Source organism: Talpa occidentalis, unplaced genomic scaffold, assembly GCF_014898055.3.
Source record: "Talpa occidentalis isolate TD23 unplaced genomic scaffold, MPIMG_talOcc4v2.1 talOcc4.7, whole genome shotgun sequence".
In the NCBI taxonomy this organism is placed as follows: domain Eukaryota; kingdom Metazoa; phylum Chordata; class Mammalia; order Eulipotyphla; family Talpidae; genus Talpa; species Talpa occidentalis.
The window spans coordinates 123,121,431-123,136,039 of NW_023605083.1; the positions used below are offsets into that span (position 1 = coordinate 123,121,431).

Here is a 14,609-nt window from a genome sequence, read left to right on the forward strand (position 1 = left end):
GGCGGCGGGAGGCGCGAGGCGCGGGGGAGGCCCGCGGGGCGGGAGGGGCGGCGGGAGGCGCGCGAGGCGAGGGTGGGAGCCGAAGCCGCGAGCGGCGTGGACCCGGCGGGCGGCGGCGGGGGCGAGGCGGCTCCCGCGGGCGAGAGGCGGCTGCCGGCCGGGCCGGGTCGGGACGCGGCGGCCGGACTCCCCGCGCGCGCAGGCGAGTGTCCGCGCCGGGCCGGGCCGCTGCGGGGGAGCCCGCCCGCCCCGCGCCCCCGGAGCCGCCGCCGCCCGCGGGCCCCGCGGGGATGTCCGAGGCCCCCAGGCATCCGGCGCGGTGAGGAGCAGCCCGAGGATGGGACGGCGCCCGCAGCTCCGGCTCGTCAAGGTAAGCGCGCGGGAGCTCGGGCCGCGCGGGACGCGGGCGGCCGCGGGGCGACCGGGGCGCCCGCGCTTGGGGGGCAGCCTCGCCCCCGCTCCCTGGACCCTCGGAGCCGGCGTCGGTGGGTGGGGGGAGAACTCAGGTGAAAAAAGCAATCGTGGCGATGCTGCGGGGGTATCGGCGGAGGAGGGGTCCGCCCACCTGGGGTAACCAGCCCTGCGCGGAGAGGAGCTCGGGGCTCCGGGAGTCACCCTGGGCGCCCCTCCCGCCCCGCAAGCAGACCCGGGTCCCGGACAGAAGGCTCTAGAGACGGGTTTCCCACCCGCCCAGCACCCTTTCTTCTGCTCCCCCACTTCGTACGCCCCCGCCCACTCCCGGGAGCTCCTTCCTGACCCTTCCGCTCCGGGAAGAGCCGCAAGTCCCGGGAGATGAATGGCCTCGTGGCCTCCGAGCCTTTGATCAATGCCGCAGGCTCCCGGGAGGCGACGGTGCATCTGGCGGCGGCGGCCGCTCCCCCGCCGGCCCCGGGAGCGCAGCGCGCGCCCCAGCCCTGGCACTGGCGGGTCCTCGCGCTGCGCCCGCGGCCGCGCCGGCTGCTGCTGCCCGGGCTCTGGCAAGCGGCTCCAGCGCCCGGAGTTTAGGAAAGTGGCCAGGCTGCACGTCCAGCGTCTGCCGGTTGAAGTTTGGGGGCGACGAGAAGCTGCCCGCCGGCTGCGTGCGCCGGGAAGGGCTGGGGGCGCGGGGGCCAGACGGTCGGGCCCACCGCGGGCGACAGCCGCCGCGTCCCAGTGCCAAGCGCTCCCCGAAGCCTCCTGGGCTTGCTGGGCGGAGGAAGCGCGCAAGCTGCAGCGGGAGGGAGGCGGGTGGGCCCCCGCGGAGGCGCCCCGGCCGCTCTCGCCGAGTCGGGACCCCCCCCAGGGCCAGAATGGCGGGCCTGGCTCACCCACACCAGCCTGGCTGGGTTCGGCGCGGTAAAAAGCCGATTGCATTCAAAGGAATCGAACGGGTTCGGGGGAGGAGTGAGGATTGACTGAATTTTCTTTTCCATCAGCTGTTAAACCAAGTCTTTGGTTTGAGTTAAACCACCAAGATTTTTAAAATGCAACCGCTGCTAGGTGATCAGTGGAGAAGGCTCCCGGTCCTCTGCTCTCCCGACTTGACAGTGTTTGGTTTTTTGATTTGTTTTTCCATGATTGAGGGTTGGTTTGATCAAACCCATCTCCCACCCCCCAAACATTCACTGAGGGCTGGGGGTGAACCCAGAGATGAGGTTTTGGACGATCATGGAGAAGGGCGTGGGGACAGGGAGAAAAACATCCAGAGTGACTGAATAAATGGCCCTGAATGAAACTACTTTCCAAAAGCCCAGTGTGTACCAAACCTGGGTCTAAATTCACAACTCAGACTGAATTGAATCTGAAATGGATTGAAGGATTCAGACATAGGGTTTTTGGGTTTTTTAAGTGTACATGGGAATAGGTATATATTTGCTCTCCAGCCTTTCTTAGAATCATATGCAGATCTGCTTAGAATGATCATATTTTCCTAAAAGAAAAAAAAGTCTTCTGCTGTCTGTTTTCCTACTAGAGGGACATAAAGACGTATGCTCTTTATGTCTGGCTAATGAACTCAGTAGGTGCTCACTAAACGCCCAAGGAGTGAGAGGAGGGACTGAATGGGAGGTTAATGGTGGTCTCAGATGGCTCCTTTCTTCTTTTAGTGGCGTGTGTACAGCTTGCTAGGCATTGTTCTACCTGCTTTGCAAATATTAAGACATTTTGTCCTCGTAGCAGCCCTAGGAAGAGGGAACCAGCACTGAGGGGCAGTCAGGCTAGGGGACATGTGCGTGGCCACCAGAATTAGCAAGAGGGGGACCAGAATTCAAACCCACACAGTGGACTCTGAGGCTTTGTCTGTTATCTTTTCCCAGTAAATATTCTAAGGCTCTTAAAACCCCAGGTGTCTGCCGGTGGAGAGTTCAGGAAGTTTTGTCAGTATAAAGTGTGGGTCTAGGGTTAGCCAAAACCTGACTGTGCTCCTCAAAAAGTCAGCCAGCGTTGGGAAAGGATCTACACATTGCAGCGCTAACACAGACTCATTACAGAGACGTGGGGAGAGTGTGAGTGAGGATGTGGGTGAAAAGAAAGTGTGTGAGTTTGCCTGAGAGGGGGTATGTAGGAGTGTGCAATAGTGAGAGGTGTGTGAGTGCACCTAAGAGGGGGTGTGTGTGAATGGGGGAGATGTGTGTGTTGTGGATGTGAAGAAGACAGGTGAAATACTGTCTCTTCCCCCCACCCCATGGTGGGGTCCAGCACCTGTGCACCACTTACCTAGCAGCTGCAGTTTCTTGCACGGAGACCCCGGGGTGGCTCCGGCCGGTGGGTTCCAGTGCCTGAGGGGTGGAGAAAGCAAGACCACATGGGCTGTTAAAGGAGAGTGAGTTCTGAAGAGAGCTGGTTTTATTTATTGCTATTATTACAAAAGCAATCTGGCAGCATTTTATACAAAGTTTGAAAACTAGAGAGGAAAATTATAACCTCGTCTCCTAATCCAGCTACTGTTACCCTGCAGGCCCTTTCTCGCGTGCGGGTGTGGGCACAGCTCTGGCTGGCCTCTCGCTGACTGTCACGGCCCAAGCCTGTCCCGTGTCATTGCCAAGCCTCCAGAGGAGACTGTGTAGCTGGCGAGTACATGTTCCTTTTGCATCCCTAGGTCGGTGCATTTCCAAGTTGTTTCTCTGACAGATGCTTTGGAGCCAGGTTTTTGAGAGAAGCATGGACGGGAGGAATGAGGAAGGCAAACGAGCAAGCCCAGGATGGGGCCACGGCTGCCTCGGAGTGTGGGGTTCCATGTGGGGTCACCACTTTTAGCAGCGGAGGCAAGGGAGCTGGACGTCAGGCCATGTGGTTCAGGCTCCACATGACCCACCCTGAGGATAGGCGAGCTCAAATGGGTCCAGTTCTCAAGGATCCTTTAGATTTGTGGAAAACAGGACACTGACCCAGAGCCAGGAAGGACAAGCTCAAGTGGAAAGAAATCCATTTCTCACTCTCTAACATTTGACTCCCCAGAGGGCATCAGCAGCCAGCAGGGTTCATCTGCACAGGAGTTCAGAGCATTCAAGGTGACCTTAGCACCACCCCAAGTGCCTGTGATGCTGGCCAGGCCCTGGACCTGTGCCCTGGCACGGAGTGGCCTAAAGGAAGGTGGCAGGCACAGGGGCTATCATTTCAGCAGCAATATTGGGGTGAAAAGACCATTACCCCAACAGTTGACAAACCTGATGTGGTGCCAACTATGCCTTCACCTGGCTGTGTGACTTCAGGTAGGTCAGCTTCCCCCTCTGAGCAACCAATTCTCTGTCAGCAGGGCTAGTCCGGTTCCCTTTCATGTCTTGGGAAAGATCCTTCCAAACCCTCCTTGCGGCCACAGCTCACTGGGGAAGAGTGGAATGCAGCTCCCGCAGCCCCCACCTCGGCCCCTCCCCAGGGGACCTCTCTGAGCTTGAGTGACCCCAACTATGAAACAGAGGCAGTGCCTAACTCATAAGGTGGAGGTAAGGGTGAGATGTGGGAAGAACCTGGAACAGCACTTGGCACAGAGTTTGCTTTCAGAAAAAGTTGCAAAGGCCACCGCTCTTCAGAGGAAATGAGATAGTGCAGGAAAAACAACTGGCAGCTCTTGGTCACTCAACGGGTACATTTTTGCACCCAGCTCTGGTCCTACTCATCCCTGCACACAGTAGGCATTTCAGTTTGTTGACTGGAGGGAAGGTGGCTTTATTGTGGCTTCCTCCAGTTTAGTAAGACAGAACCATGTCACGTCGAAACAGAAAGAAGGCCGGGGAATGCCCAAATTGCCATAGCATAAATCCACCTCTCATACAGAGGCCTGGCACTGCCCTTGAAGCCCACTGTGGTAATGAAAGAAAAAGAAAAGCAAGCAGACGGCTAATGAACAACCCACACACCTCGAGGACCCAATCCCGGGGCAGAGCCTTGCCTGTGAAGCTCTAGCCGCTCCCCTGTCTCTGGAGAGGTGCAGTCGGTGGCAGGTGACCTGGGCCTTTCTTGTTTCTCCTGGGTGAAGAGGGGGTGGGGTGACCTCTCCCAGCTCATGAGCTCAACCAAAGGAAAGTTGAGCCCATTCAGGGGTTAAGACCTAGTGGAGATCTTAGCTGCAGTTTCAGATGCAACAGATGAATTTGTTGATTACAAATGACTGCTGTCTACTTAAGAGCCTCGGGCTGTCAACAGAGTCCCTGGGAAGTCACACCATTCAGTGTTTTTGAAATGCTTGTCTCCTGCCTTGTCCCTTGGGGAGGCGCCACCCACCGTGGCTGTCAGCATCTGCTGGTACTGCTATTCTATGAAGCTCTGTTTCAACAAAACTGAGGTGCTGGAAGGCAGGAGGGAGTTTTCTGTAAGACAGTCATGTTGAGATGCAGCACTGGGAGACAGTCCTGTGGACACAGAATGATGGATTCAAATGCTTGACTCTAATGTGTTCTTTGTCCCCTTGGCACCCATGAAGCGGTCTCTGGGACAAACGGAGATGGTCTTTCTGTCTGGTGAATGCAGGTAATTCCACTAACCCACCCTGGCCCTAGGGACCCCATGGAGCAACCCCAGTGAGGTGCTTACTTATGGGGTGCACACTGCCCCCTCCCCCCACCAACTGTTCCAATCTTCAGCCACTCTGGCCAGACACCAGGGCTCCTAGGTCAGAGTCCAGGACAGAAAGTGGCCAGACTGGTCCAGCTGCTTCCCGGCTGAAGGTCGGGGCAGGGTTTGTTCTAGGCTGACTGGCTGCAGTTTGGAGTCTGCCCTCCAGTTCTAGAAGGTTGCGCGCGGTCCTATGGTGAGGCTCGATGGGAGACTTAAAGCTTTAGTGCTGGGAGGTCAGGGCCTCTGGGAGGGCTGGGACAGCATATTGCTCAGTACCCCTGGGGGTCCATGGAGCCGAGGAGCTGGAAGGCAGCCTGGGGTGGCTCTTCCCCTTCGGTCTGTATGTTCCGGCCTCCTGGGCAGGGTATGTGAAAGGAGGGATGGTTTCCAGAGCCATCAGCCCCTCCTTGGAGCGGCCCCGCCCTTGTGGGGAGCATGGGGGACAGAAATGAGTGGGTGCCTGTGGGCAGCAATGGGAAGAGCCAGGGTGGCTCAGGGATGAAGTGTTGGACTGTGCCGGCTGGGGGAGAAAACGGGGCCCGGGAGGGGTTTGGCGACCCTGGGAACGGGCTTAGGGAAATTCCTGGGCTGCCTCGGGTGCGGGTCGCACAGGTCCAGGTCCCTGCGGCGGCCCCTGTCAGAGCACTGGCAGCTGATGTCCCTGGGCTGCTGAGGGCGGATGATTTTATTACTCTACCAGATGCGGCCGAGAGACAGGCAGTGAGAGGGCGAGGCGAAAGGTGCCGCGGGGATGGAGACCCCTGGCCAAAACTGGCGTGAGAGCGGTGGAAACAGACCGGTCTGGAAGAAAAGGCAACAGGAGGGAGGGCCAGAAGGCGAGGAGGGGCAGAGGGAGGGGCAGAGGTGTTAGTAAGGAAAAGACCTGCGTGTCTGTTGTCATTCTTGCTGTGTGCTTTTTCCCAGCACCCAAGAGAACGCGTGCCCCAGCACTTCCCGAAGGGCCCCCCCAGCCTGCTGCCTGCAGCCTCCCTCAGCTGTCAGGAGCGCCCCAGAGAGCGGGACCTCCGAAGCCAGTGGGTGGAGGCTGCCGAGGCCACCCCACGCCCTCCCCCGCCCCACAGGACTGGGCTCCTCCCACCCCCTTCACAAGGAACACAGCCTGTTGCCTTTGTGGTCCTCACTGGGCCCCCAACCCCCTCCCCCGCGTTCTGTCCTGTCTGTCCACCTCTTCCGGTGATGGCCGGGCCCACGGCCCCTCAGAGGTTGCTGTCCGGTCACCTCCACTCTCCTCTCAGCAGTGACACCAGCAAGGCGGCAGCGCCGGCAGCTAACTTGAGGCCATGGCCGGAGGGCTGCGTCTAGAAGGGCAGCCAGGGCAGAGCAGAGTGGTGCCGGTGGACAGCCCCCGTCACTGTTTCCCCAGCACAGTGCCTGGCTAGGAGGCCAGGAGGCCGGGCCTCGGAAGGAGCCTGCGTCCCTAGCTGTTGTGAGCCCCTGCCTTGCCCCCACCTGAGTGTCCCCTCCATTTCCCCAGCTTCTTTTGACTGGATGCGCCCTTTGCTGAGCTGCCTCTGCACCAGAACCCACATGCATGACCCCGTCAGGGCCTCTTTGGAGTGTCTCACTCCAGAGGCAAAAGAACTGGACCCTCCCATGTCCCTCGAGCCTCACCTCTGGCCTCTCCCTCAGCTGCACCGTCCTCCTTTCTGCCTGCCCCCCACCTAACAAAACACTCATTTCTCGGGCTTCCGCGTCTCTACCATCGTCCACCCAGACCTCCCTGAACCAGTCCTACCTCCTCTTCCGGGAAGCCCTCCCATCTAAATTCATCTCTGGTTATTCCTCCCCCTGACCTGAGCCTCTTGCTCGAGGTGGACCTGGGCTCTCAGACCACAGGGGCGCCAGCTCTTTGGCGTGTCCTCTGGTCACTCATCTCACCAGAGACGATTCTGAGCTCGGAAGCGTTCAGATTCTGAGCTCTGCAGGAGGACTTCCTTCAAAGCAGAGCAAGACTGTGTCCCCAGCCCCTAGTCCCATACTCTGCACATAGTAGGTGCACAGGAGGCTGATTCAGTAGCGGCTGGCTCCTTGCCCCTGCTCCCTGCTGAATACCTGGCTGTGCGCACACAGGTGCTGTGGTGACAGGAGACACGGAGGTGACAAGCTAGACAGATTCCTCTGCCTGTGTGTGGATTTATGACTAGTGGCTGAGCAAGTCCCGCAGTCAGAGCTGCTTAGCAACATTTAGCGGCTCCAGTCCTGGCCCCACAGCATTTTCCTTCATGAGGGCTTCGGGCAGGGCTCGTGGGAGGTGTTGCCAGAGGGAAGTTTGGCACCAGACTAAGGGTAAAGGCAGAACCTTCTCAGAACCTGGGTTCTTCTGCGAACAGGTCCAGGGTGCATTGGACCCCAAGGAGGAGCGGGAAGGGGTGTTTGGTGCAGCCTGGGCTCCCTCCTTGCTGCTCCCCTGATTTTGCTGGCTATGAGGCTGAAGCAGCAGTGTGGGGGGCGGGGGCGTTCTGGCTCCCTCCACAGGGTCCTGTCTCCTTGTCCCAACCCTCCAGCTCACTGTGGGTGGGGTGGGCCAGCGACAGCCTTTGGCTTCCCCTCTCTCCTTTATTGGCCCCTGCCACGGACACCACTGCTGGGCTGTGAAAACTGGGGACCCATGCAGTAGCTCGTGTGCATCCTCGAGAAGCAGATCACCCCTGGGGAACAGCCCTATCCCTCAAGCTGAGGAGGCAGGAGGGCTGGGTTTGGAGCCAGCTCGCCACCTCCTGGCTGGGTGACCTTGGGCCAGTTGCACAACCTCTCTGGGCTTGGTCCTCCTTTGGGCCAAGAGGGAGACTAGGGGAGAAATGACTGTGTGGCGAGGGGCCTGCCCACACGGACACTCGATGACGGGACCTATGGCTTTCACTCATGAGCTCTCTCGTCCAGCCCCGCCACCCTCCGTCCGCTTGACACTAAAGCCCAACCGCCCCTCAAGGCCCTCCTCCTCCGGGGGCCTCCCTGATGAGCCAGACTGCGAAAGCCCAACTTCTCACACCAGCTGTGGGGGCGGGCCCCGTGGAATTTTCCCGTCAGCGTCAGGCTGGCACGAGGTCCCTGGGGTCTTGAAGGCCCCTTCCTCTTGTTCTCCTGTTCTCCCAGGGTCCCTTCACCCTCCCCATCTTCTCACTGCCAACCTCAGTAAGGGGCTGGCACATGAGTGTTCTCAGAGCTGGGAGCTGGAAGGGACTGTAGGACCCTGCAGCCCAGGGGGCCAGTCTCAGCACCCCTGACCCTTGGGATCAGGCCATTCTTGGCTGTGGAGCTGTCCTGTGCCTTTGAGGATGTTGCACAGTTTCCCTGGCCTCTACCCACCATATACCAGAAGCCCCACCTCCTCCCCCATGGTGGCAATCAGAAATGTCCCCAGACGTTGCCACATGTCCCCTGGGGGACAAAATCACCCCTAGTTTGGAATGAGTGGACTAGTTCAGTCACCCTCAATTCTGATGATCCTTCAGAATCACCTAGAGAGGATTAAAACACAGAGAGGCTCCTGGGCTTCCTTTCAGGCCTACTGACCCCAAATCTCAAGTGGGGAAGCCTGAGAAGCAGAATCTCCCATCTCCCAGAGGCACTGTCTGGAAACTTCTAGTCTCATCTAATTCACTTCTTTTACATGCAGAGAAACAGGACCGTCGCCTGTCTCGTGGATGAGTGTATGGTTATTCCTAATCTCTGTCCTAAATGCCCCTTTCCCAGGATTTGATAGTCCAGCAGCCCCAGCAGGACAGCCCTCGTGGCTTGGGAAGGCAGCCGCTTCTCCAGGGAAACAGCTCAAACCCTTTGGGATTTTCTAGCAGAACCTAATTTCCAGCCAGCAGATGATTTCACTCTGCCTTCCCGGCCCTCTTCACATCCCTTTTAAAATGTAGCTTCTCAAGGGGCCTCCCTGGAGGCATAAGGGGTTAAGACGCAACCTATGAAGGTCTCCACAGCCACTGCAGCATGAGTTTGATCCCCTGCCAGGGAGCTGACCCACATGGCACAGCAGACCTCTCCTGACTCTCCCGCTGCTCCCCTCAGCAGTGTATTTCAGTCAATCTGCCTGTTCTGTTCCCCCACTGTCTCTGGTGAATCCTCTTACCCTCCACATCTCTGGCCTGTACCCCAGTTCTTGTATGCACAAATAAAATAAATCACGTGGCTGGTGTCTCCAGAGCTGCCCCAGCCTCGGCTCAGCCTCCCAGAGGCGCAGATGCCCCCCCCACCCCAGGGATGGGTTCCCAATTCTGAAGCCACTGATACATCATGGTGGAGCAGCAAGGGTCCCAGTACGGCTTGGCTCCCCCCAAGAGAAGTAAACCCAGGCCTTCTGGGGTTCTACCACTGACAGGTGCTACTCTCTAGATCCCCCTGCCAGTGCTTGGCCTGGAGCTAGAGGTCAAGAGGCCAAAGAAACCTGCACCCGCTTGTCCTTGGAGGGTCCACACTGGGGAGGCCTGGTAGGGAGGGGGCCAGGACAGGCAGGGACAAGGGCTGTCCTACCCAGGGGCACATCCCAGGGCTGGGACAGGCTCCATCCCAGGTGTTCCCGCGACCCTGCAAAGCAACCTCGGGCAGCCGCCATCTCTGCTGGCATCCCCGGTCATCCGTGCAGTGGGAAGATAGTGAAAGCGGCTACTCTTGGGGCCAAGGACTGAATGACAAAAATCACAGTGTTCACCTTCTGTAAAAGATGGAGTTTAAAAGAGGAATCGAGAGACACTATGAGTATGACAAAATATCAGTGAGTGACTCTGAGAGGTAATCACCCCCAGATCATCCCAGAAGGACCAGGAACACTTCTGGAGGGTTCAACCGGTCAGCCAAGACAACTCGCAAGCAGTGGAGCGAGAGTGATCACCACTTTTTGGTGAATGCTTGGTGTGTCTACCATGATCTAATTCTCTGAACTATTTCCAAGAGACTTAGGGTGTAGATATTTCATCCTTCTTACTCTCCCTATTTATGGACGGGGTGGCAGGATCAGAGAAGTTAGGTTGCCGGGGTCACGCAGGGAGGAAGGGGCAGATACGAGATTCCAGGGTGGGTCTCTCGCCCCAAATTAGAGGTCTGAATTATAGTCTCCTGGAGTCTGAGCCCCAGCTAGGGAACACACTGACCTCCTCGGGTTACAGATGAAGAGACAGGCAAGGAGGGGTTGGGGCGTGACTGTCTACAGGCACAGTGCAAGTTTGTAGGTGTCGGAACAGGATCTCAGTGCTGTATTTCCCATCCCCTCAAGAGTCCAAGGGGCGGGGGTGGGGGGCGCGGTCCATGTAAGAAAGCTGGGGAGGGCACCATGCAGGAAAAATGGGGACTAGGAAATGTCCTGGTGGGAATCATTACGGAACCCATGGTCAAACAGGGCAGAATGTGAGAACCCATTCATTCATTCAATCCGTCCATCATTTATTCATTCAACATGCATGGATGGGGCCAACTCTCTGCCAGGCCCTATAGAAGGTACAAAAATGGCCAACCACAGACGCTGCCCTCAAAGAGCTTATAAGGTTGTATCTGGGACCCTTGAAGGGCCATGTGTACATTTTAGGGCGGTGGGTAGGGGTGTTGCAGGTCCTCTTGCCCTGGGATGGTGAAGCAGGCAGCCCATGGCTTTTTGCTCTGCTGTCAGGCCTCATTAGGGGAGCAGAGGAGTAAAGTAGCGATGGGGGGGGGGGGGAGACAGGACACACTCTGAGCCCAGGGCCCCAAGGAGAAGGCCTGGAGGCGGGGAACACCCAGGAGGGCGCCCTTCCCCCAAACCGTAGGCAGGAGATTTTCCTTCCCATTTTTCCTCTCTGCACAACAGCAATTTAAGTTAATTAAATGTAACAATAAATTATTTCTCATCTGCCTAGAATAATCTTTCACTGCTCACCCACTTTGGGGGAAAGCACACACTCTGCCTTGAGGGGGGAGACAGGCTGTGACTGCCATGCAGGGGCGGGGGTTGACCTGGCCTGGGTAGGGTGGAGGAAGAGGCTACTCAGTCCCGCCAGTCTAGGGGGCCGAAAAAGGGCTTCTTGCCTTGCTGCCTTTTATCCCAAGTCTCATTTTGCAGTTTGCAATTCTAGCTGCCAGTGGCCCCTGTGCTTGGCACCTCTGAGCAGTACAGAAACTGCACAGCTGCATGTGCCCTGCCCAGCCCCACAGGCCATCAGCCCCTAACTTCAGTGCCCACCCCTGGAGGCACAGACGGGTCTCTGAAGAGCTGGTCGCACCTTTAATTTCTGCCATCCATGCCCTGGTTTTTTTTTTTTTTTTTTTTTTTTTTAAATTTTCTAGAGGCATGTCTTATTTATTTATTTATTATTTGTTTGTTTGTTTGGTTTATACATGCACTGGGTACAGTCAGAAGCGCGGGAGGGTGAGAGAATTCACCAGAGCCAGAGCGGGGAGCAGAGCAGGCAGAAGGACCGAAGGACACTGCTGAGGGGAGCAGCGGGCGGCAGGAGAGGTCTGCGCGCCATGTGGGACCCTCCTCCGGTGGCCGGGGAGCAGCCGGGGATTGAACCGGCTGCAGAGGTTGCAGGCAGCTTCGCAACCCAGCGCTCAACCGCTGCGCCACCCGGGAGGCCCAATGCCCTGGTTTTCTAATGCAATGGGGAAGCCTAGCTCTTTAGAACAATCTTTAATTAATGACCCTTCCTCTTTTTCATATTTAGATTTTCTTCTCTTGGCTTTGCTTAAGACAACTTCAACCAGCAGGAGGCAGTGTTTTTTGCCCCCCCCCCCCCCCCCCCCCCCGCGCCCACCAGGGAGGGCCACTATCTTGGCCACACTGAGAGTCCAGGCTCTCTCCCAAGTCTGGGCCTGCCACAGGCTCCCAGGCCAGGGAAGGAGGAAAAGTCCAGCTTCATCCCTGACCTGCTAAAGTGCCTCCGTAGAGCTGGTGCCTCTGGGCTCTCATTTCCCCTCTGTGGGCCTCATTTTCCACACCGACAAATGATGATGTTGACCAGCTCTAATGGTCCACTGCTCGGGAATCCCCAGGGCCCGAGAGGAAAACAGAGGGAAGCTTTCTTAGCTCAGCCCTCTCGGTAGCTGAGGAAGATTCTGGGCCCCAGAGCAACTAAGTCATGATCACACCCCACAGACGTTTCTAGGGAAAGTGATGCCACAAAGTCCCACGGTCTGGCAGGACTGGGCTCAGACCTCAGTAGAAGGGAAGAATCTTGCTGCAGGATCACGCTCCTGGCCTCCCTGGGGGCGATGGGAGCTGCCTAGCCAAGCAGCAAAGGAGCAGCAGACATTGAGGTGGAGGGGAGGGAGGGCAGGCCCCTCTCCTTACCAGTCATGAACTTGCAGGAGGTGGGGGCAGCTCCAGGTGCCTCCAGGAAACCCCTCTGCTCCCTCCAGTGGCCCTTCAGGACCATGCCTCAAAGGTTAATTACCAAATCATCCCATCAAAGAAAATTGCACTTTTGCGCCTTAAAGACCAAACTGAGCTGCAGTGATGTAGTTATTTATGGTCGCTAATAAGCATTTTCCGGGTGTGATTAACCTTTATGCCAAAGTCACACTGGGAATTGAGATGGCAGCTTCGATTCCAGCCACGTGCTGCACTGGCCCAGGGGTGGGGCCTGGGCAGCAGCTGGAGCGGGAGCGGGAGGGGCAGGCAGCTGTCAGACTCCCACTGTCCCACCCGCCTCTCTTGGGCTGGGTGCTGCTCGCCTCTCCTCTGCGCCTCCCTTCTTCCTCAGCCCTGACCCGACCTGGGCTTGACCAGGCCAGAAGGTTCCACCCTGCACCATCTTTCATCTACTGGAAAGACACACGGATCGCCTCTTCCTGGCTCCCCACTCAGCCACTGAAAACAGTTCTGTGACCTTGGGCATCTCAACGACAAAACCCTGTGAAATGGGGAGCAGGGGACCTGCCCTCGTGCTTTCTGCAGTGTCCCCGCAAGTCAGGGTAACACTTGCCCTGGGACTGTCATTTTACGCGATGTCGTCATGGCGCCGCAGCACGCACACCCTCACCCTTCGCAGATTTAACATCAAGGCTTGGCTCTCTGGCAAGAGGAAAGATTTGGAGCAGGTTTTATAGGGGGCCTTGGAGCTGCTGGGCTGGCGTAGAGAGAGCCCGGCGCCCTGCCAGCTCCGCGTCAAAGTGCCATTTTGGTTTTCTTGACCAGCTGTTAGAAGACAGTGAACCTCCCTGAGTCCTAAAAACTTGGTTTGTCAAAAATGATCTGAAAAAAAGCCACCTGCAACAGCCAACGGAAGGACCTGAAAAAGTCGGGGTTCTCGGGGCAGAGTCACTTTTTGGTTGCTTTCAGAGAGTGATGTCTCTGGTTTGGGGGAAGAATCCAGGTCCCCCCATTTGCCACACACTCCAGCCAAAGTGCTTTTGTGGGTGTTAGTCATTGCTGAGAAGTGGAGGAAGCTCTGTCCCCCACCCCAGGAAACAGTTTTCATTTCAATTAACTGTCAATTAAATGCAAACTTTTGCATTTAATTATGGGATTCACCCCTCTTGGGGGGCAACCAGGCGCAGGGAGGGCAGACGGGGGGCTGTGAGGCTTACCAGCCCCCAGTGAATCCAGCGCTTCCTGGGCTCTCGAAGGCGTTATCTCATGGTCTGCTCGTCCTCTCGTAGCCGTCCTTCCAGAGCTGTCTGAGAGACGCTGCCCTTATATCACTGGCCTCCAGGCTCAGCTGTGCACACTTACGCATGCCCACGCACCCATCCTCCAGGTGTCCACCATCAGGCGCCTGGGCCCACACCCCCAAGTGCTCTTTGCACTTGGGATCAATCAGTCAATCAAGGGCTCAGACAATAGCCACAGAGGCTAGAGGCATAAAAAGCCTAATTAATTCACTTACCCTACAACCCCCACCCCTTGTGTTGGTAGATCCCAGATAAAGAACTCTTAGCTTTAGAAGGAAACAAACAACATCCTTGCAATTTGGGGGCCTATTCCACTATGAACTAATTGCCCATTGAGGGAGATAGGAAATTGGAGGCAACTTTGAAGAGGACATCAATGTATGTTGGGCGGAAATACACAGGAAAACACCGGCTTTTCATGGAAACGTGATTCAGGAATCTACCAGAAGCCTTTACAAACCCTGCTGCACAGCAGGTGTGGGGTGGGGGGACACGCAGCACAGCTTCAGTGCAAGCCGACCTTTCCTGAGGGGAGAGGTTGGTTCAAGAATCTTAAGAAGCTTTTTTCTTTGCATAATGCAAAACCGGCCCTGAGAGTGTCCATGGAGGAGACTGTGGGTCAGGGTTACAGGCAGGCAGCCAAGACAGAGACACCCTTTGTCTTGCCCTGGGGCGTTGGGTTTGGTTTCGTGATGAATATGGGTTTGCTTTCCTCCACTATTTGCCCCAGGACAGTCAGATGTGGGGTCAGACCCACCAGTCTATATGTTTGCCCTCTGAGGAGAACCTTGGGGCATAAGTACTTTGTGCCAAGATGGTTTCCAAACCTTCAGGACTAGCCCAGGGCTCCCATGTGCAGGTGTCGTAAGCGTCAGGGTCCAGTCAGAGGCAACAAGGGCACATTGACTGGGGGGGACACTGAACTGAGTTGCTTTGGAAAGGTAAGGAAGGTGTTGACAAAAGGGGAC

At 57.1% G+C, this 14,609-nt stretch overlaps 1 protein-coding gene across 1 annotated transcript in view; it reads left to right on the forward strand.

The window, feature by feature from the left end:
- The first annotated feature begins 308 nt into the window (after positions 1-308).
- The window catches only part of CRHR1 (corticotropin releasing hormone receptor 1), a 42,769-nt gene continuing 28,468 nt past the window's right edge, over positions 309-14,609 (forward strand). The window contains exon 1 of the mRNA XM_037493829.1: positions 309-370. Coding sequence (XP_037349726.1) covers positions 338-370 — 33 coding nt within the window. The 5' untranslated portion in view covers positions 309-337. The remainder of the gene's footprint in view (positions 371-14,609) is intronic.